At 40.6% G+C, this 6,000-nt stretch overlaps 1 protein-coding gene across 1 annotated transcript; it reads left to right on the forward strand.

Moving 5' to 3' along the window:
• Nucleotides 1–4,676: 4,676 nt before the first annotated feature.
• On the forward strand, nucleotides 4,677–5,999 carry LOC132027553 (protocadherin alpha-13-like; the record flags this gene model as incomplete). The annotated part of the gene is made up of 1 exon (XM_059416356.1): nucleotides 4,677–5,999. A coding segment is annotated over exon 1 (1,206 nt), but the record flags the coding sequence as incomplete, so codon positions are not given.
• Between the last annotated feature and the right edge of the window lies 1 nt (nucleotide 6,000).

The raw sequence follows: 6,000 nt of genomic DNA on the forward strand, positions 1-6,000 counted from the left end.
AGAGAGAGCGAGCGAGAGCGAGCACAGGCAGACAGAGTGGAAGGCAGAGTCACAGGGAGAAGCAGGCTCCCTGCTGAGCAAGGAGCCCAGTGTGGGAATCGATCCCAGGACGCTGGGATCATGACCTGAGCCGAAGGCAGCTGCTTAACCAACTGAGCCACCCAGGCGTCCCTATCAGTTAAATCTTTTATTTATTTTTTGAGATTTATTTGAGTGAGAGAGGGAGAGTGCATGTGCACAAGTGTGGGGGAGGGGCAGCGGTAGAGAATCTCAAGGAGATTCTCCACTGAGTCCAGAGCCTGTGAGACCATGACTGGAGTCGAAACCAAGACTCAGACACTTAACTGGCTGAACCACCTTGGTACCCCCCAGTTGAGTCTTCTAAAATGTATTTAGCTTACTTCGCATCTTGTAGTTTTTTCCACAAAAATATCCAGAGGCTTCTATGACTAGAGACTAAAGGCTTAAATCCTTCAAGCTAGTAGTGAAGGAATTAAACTTTCCTGCCTTTGCTTACTACTGTCTCAAATATCTTTAGTTTTTGAATATGAAATATAACATATGTTCAATCAGTAATTTTAAAAAGATTTTATTTATTTATTTATTTATTTGAGAGAGAGAGAGAGAGAGAAAGAACAAGCATGAGTGAGGGGGCAGACACAAATGGAGAGGGAGAAGCAGACTCTCCGCTGAGCAGGGAGCCCGATGCGGGGCTTGATCCCAGACTCTGAGATCATGACCTGAGCTGAAGGCATATGCTTAACTGACTGAGCCACCCAGGCACCCCCCAATCAATAATTTTTTAATACATATACAGTATTAAAATATACCACCTAGGTTATTCCCTGCAAGGTAGAAGTAGGGGTGGGTTCCAGAGATTAGGCATGTTTTATCGAAGAGTGCCTTGAAAGACAGATAACTTTTTCACTGGAAAGTTTTACTGATGGAGAGATTAGTATGAATAAATGAGCAGAGTTTGCTTTAGTGACTGTGTACTTGAAGTATGTAACAGGGGAGATTCTTCAGGTAAGAAATCTAGTAAGGAATTTTTCAGAATTTTCTAGTTATCAGGTAATGGAGACAAATCATGACAGTCAAAATAGATTGAAAGAAACATGTACAAAAGGCATTAGCATATTTAGAAGCAACCTAATAATGAATGATTCATTACAAATGATAAGAGAAAGACAGAAATTGGGATGACACCAACTTTTTTGTTTGGTCATTTAGGATGATGAGATTGCCATTAACCAATATGTAGAATACAGTTGAAGAAATACTTTGTATATGTTTGTCCAGCTAGCAAATAGAAACATTTAAGAAAATGTTATTCTTTCGATGCTAAGAGAATGTCATTGTGATTAGAAATACAGGTCAGGAGCTCAGGGACAGATTATAGATCTAGATTTGGGAGTAAGTCCCTTATGGGAAAAAAAATCTATGAAAGTATAAAATCAGAAAAGACAGATTAAAAAATGAGAACAACGTGTCCAAGTAAAGAATTAAAGTGAATATGTATGTTCATTCTTGCGATTGCTGTAGCAAAGTACTAAAACCTGGGTGGCTTAAGATAACAAAATTTGGTTCTCTCACAATTTTGGTGGATCAGAAATCCAAAATCTAAGTGTTGCCAGGGCTGTACCCTCTGAACCTCGAAGGGAAAATCTGTTGTCTCTTGCACCTTCTGATGGCTATCAGCAGTTCTTGGCTTGTGGCTACATCATTCCAATCTCTATCTCCCTGGTCATATTGCCTCCTTTTCTGCATATCTTCTTATCCATATGTTTTTTTAATAAGGATACATGTGATAGTACTTTAGGGCTCACCTGGGTAGTCCAGGCTAAACTCCTTCAATCAATAATTTTTTGAATACATATACAGGACCCTAAACTTAATCATGTCATTTGCCAAGAAAGTAATACTAATGGGTTCCAGGGATTAAGACTTGAGCATATCTTTTAGGGGAGTCACTATTCAATCTACTATAATAGGCTTAAAATCATAAGTAGGCTATACAACAGACAGCAGAAATAAAACTCCAAGTACAATATATCAAGTAACTGTTAGAAGTTTAAGGTAGAGAGAAGGGTTAAACAGAACTTGCTTTTCCCACAAGAAGTAGCAAATTTAAATGTGTATGTATACTGTGTGTACATATGTGTGGGCATGTGTATATGTAAAATATATATGTGTGTATATACATACATATGGACACATGAGTGTGTTTGTAGTATGAGGAAAAGAAGCAAGTATAAAAAGATACTGAAGATGCAACAGGTAGATTAAGAACGAAGATGAAAAAAGGGGAAAAGAAGAAAGAATGAAGATGAAAATGAGGGGTGCCTGGGTGGCTTAGTCCTTAAGATGCTCCCTTCCGCTCAGGTCATGATCCCAGGGTCTTGGGATCAACTTTTGCGGTTGTTGTCATTGTCATTGTTGGGCTCCCTGCTCCGCTGGATGCCTGCTTCTTCTCCATCAGCCTCTCTTTCTGCTCGTGCTCTGTCAAATAAATCAATAAAATCTTTTGAAAAAGTATGCAGGTGAAGATGAAAAATATGGGGGCATCTGGATGGCTCAGTCAGTTAAACGTCTGACTGGATCTCAGTTTGGGTCTTGATCTCAGAGTCTTGATCTTAGGGTCGTGAGTTCTGGCATGGAGCCTACTTAAAAAGAAAACAGAAAAAAAGATGAAAAATATGGAAGAGGATAGAAGAGAGAATAATATTTTAAGAGCATAAGGTTGACTTTAAAAGTAAGGATAATTTTCCTTAATAGAGAAAGAAAAATGTTGATACAAAAAAAGAGACTCTGAATTCATATGTGATTACTTATCTCTTTGTGTAAGTTATCTGAGAATGACATGGTGGGAATGAGGTTGGGAATTTGAGAAGGAAATATGGAAGTATCTCTGTATGCAGGCGAAAAGAGTTAATTAGGAATTCATTTGCAAGCCCACATCAAATGTGAGAGTAAACTTGTAGAGAATATCGTGATCATGGTGAAGTAACATCCCTAAGTGGAGAAGCTAAGTAAGAGGAGAAAATGGTTAGGCTGTGTGTTGGAAGCTAAAGAAAATGTTAGAGGAGTAATAGAAGTAGGTGAGTGCTTTCGGGGTATCTGACATATTTCACATAGTAGACTCTGAAGTCTAGGTTAGGTGGAGTGGAAAGGAAAACAAGGTAGAGCTTGATAGACAAGAACAACTACAAATAATACAGGGACTGTTCGGGGATAGGAGTAAAGTGTTAATGAAAGTAATGTAACAGGAGAGAAGGATGGGGGTAAGAGAATATCAGATACTCTACTCAAATTTTCAGAGATGAGCAAAGACACAGAAATGAACTAAACTATTGTTTCATGGAGCATTGTGCACAGGACAAGCAAGATAATTATTGGAGCTGTACTCTATTTTGCCTGGAACTTTGTGGCTTGGTAAAGATAGTTGTAGCAATAGGTAGAAGTAATATTCCCTTCCTTTCTTTTTTGCTAAAGATATGTTAACATTTTTGCCTACCTGTTGATGTTTGGAAAATCAGAGTCAATTGAAATGATAGTAAAGTTTTTCCCAGGGATGGGGAAGAGAAGAGTGAAGCTTAACTATTGGTATTAATTAAAATTCCATCAGATTTGTAGGATGCTAGTTCTTGGCATCTTTTATGCAAAGAAAATTTTAAAATGTTGTTATATCTTAATGATCTAAATTATTGTGTTTATGCACATGCTCACATACAAACTCATACACATTGATAAGACACTTCGTTTAGATACAAATATTTTATCCACATTTCATAATTGGGAGAATTTATATGAATGGTTTATTTACACAGCTGGTATACCACTTAATATTTTCCACGATAATCCGTTTTATTCTTATAATTGATTATATTTCCATTTGGACTTAATGGCCATTGTGTGAACAGTTCTAAATAAATATTACAGGAGAAAGACATTCCCAACTGAAACCACCAAAGTTAGGCAGAACTGGAGACTTGTTTCCAAAAGTGAATACCAAATACTCCTCCTTCAAAATTCTGCATGGGAGATCCTGGCTGGCTCCTTCAGCAGAGCATGTGACTCTTGATCTCAGGGTTGTGAGTTCAAGCCCCACATTGGGTGGAGAGATTACTTAAAGATAAAGTCTTTTAAAAAAAATTCTACATAGGGGCACCTGGGTGGCTCAGTGGGTTAAGCCGCTGCCTTTGGCTCAGGTCATGATCTCAGGGTCATGGGATCGAGTCCCGCATCGGGCTCTCTGCTCAGCAGGGAGCCTGCTTCCCTTCCTCTCTCTCTGCCTGCCTCTCCATCTACTTGTGATTTCTCTCTGTCAAATAAATAAATAAAATCTTTTTAAAAAATTCTGCATGAAAGTTTTACACTTGCAAAATATATTTGTGGAAAAACTGAATTCAAACAATTCTCAACTAGCACCGTATACAGGGCAGAATATAGCGACTTACTATTTCTGGAAAGAAAGACATTTAATCTTCGATTACGTATTTGCAGTGAAAAATCTCATGAAATGAAAACAAAACAAAACAAAACAAAACCCTCTGCATCAATGGAAAATGTGAAGACCTAATCATTTCTACAGTTACACCTTCATGCACATGGTGTCGCTCTTTACTGAGAACATTTCCGAGAAGAACGTGCCTCTGCTTCCTCCTTCCTGCAGAAAATTGGGCAGATAGTGGAAAACCTCTGTTGAATCCTCCCCTTCAGAAGCCCGCGAGAGTCAGTTTGCGGTAAGGTATAACTTATACTTCAGATTACCTTTGAATCCTTTTGAGTGTACCATGCTGTTCTGGCGAGGAGGCCCAGGAATCCCGAGTCTGCTGCTGTTGCTTCTGCTCCTCGCAGCCTGGAAGACTGGGAGCGGCCAGGTCCACTACTCAGTCCTGGAAGAGGCCAAACACGGCACCTTTGTGGGCCGCATCGCCCAGGATTTGGGACTGGAGCTGGCGGAGCTGGTGCCACGCCTGTTCCGGGTGGCGTCCAAAGGCCCCGGGGACCTTCTGGAGGTAAATCTGCAGAATGGCATTTTGTTTGTGAATTCTCGGATCGATCGCGAGGAGCTGTGCGGGCGGAGCGCGGAGTGCAGCATCCACCTGGAGGTGATCGTGAACAAGCCATTGCAGGTTTTCCATGTGGAGGTGGAGGTGAAGGATATTAATGACAATCCGCCTGTGTTCCCTGAAAGTAAAAAAAGAATAATCATTGCAGAATCTAGACCCCCAGAAACTCGGTTTCCACTAGATGGCGCATCCGATGCAGATATTGGAGTAAACTCGGCCTTGACCTACCGAGTGGATCCCAACGAGTACTTCGCTTTGGACACACAGAACGATCGTGAACAGACGTCTTCGTTGTCACTTGTATTGAGGAAATCATTGGACAGAGAGCAAATTCAGGAGCATAACTTAGTATTGACAGCCACTGATGGGGGTAAACCGGAGCTGACCGGCACAGTTCAGTTGCTGATTACAATTCTGGATGTGAACGACAATGCCCCAGAATTTGAACAGTATATTTATAAAGTGACAGTATTAGAGAACGCATTTAATGGAACATTGGTGATCAAGCTGAATGCCACAGATCTTGATGATGGTACGAATGGAGACATAATCTACTCATTTAGAAGGCCTATATCGCCTGCGGTGTTATATGCATTTATCATAAACCCCAACAGTGGGGAAATTAGAACAAGAGGTAAACTAGATTTCGAAGAAAAGAAGTTGTATGAAATATCGGTGGAAGCAACAGACAAGGGGAATATTCCAATGGCAGGTCACTGTACCATTTTCGTGGAAATACTAGATATAAATGATAATGCCCCAGAAATTACCATAACTTCTCTGTCACTTCCGGTGCGAGAGGATGCTCAGGTGGGCACCGTCATCGCCCTGATCAGCGTGTCTGACCGTGACTCTGGTGCCAACGGGCAGGTGACCTGCTTACTAACACCCCACGTTCCCTTCAAGCTGGTGTCCACCTTCAAGAACT

Source organism: Mustela nigripes, chromosome 12, assembly GCF_022355385.1.
Source record: "Mustela nigripes isolate SB6536 chromosome 12, MUSNIG.SB6536, whole genome shotgun sequence".
In the NCBI taxonomy this organism is placed as follows: Eukaryota; Metazoa; Chordata; class Mammalia; order Carnivora; family Mustelidae; genus Mustela; species Mustela nigripes.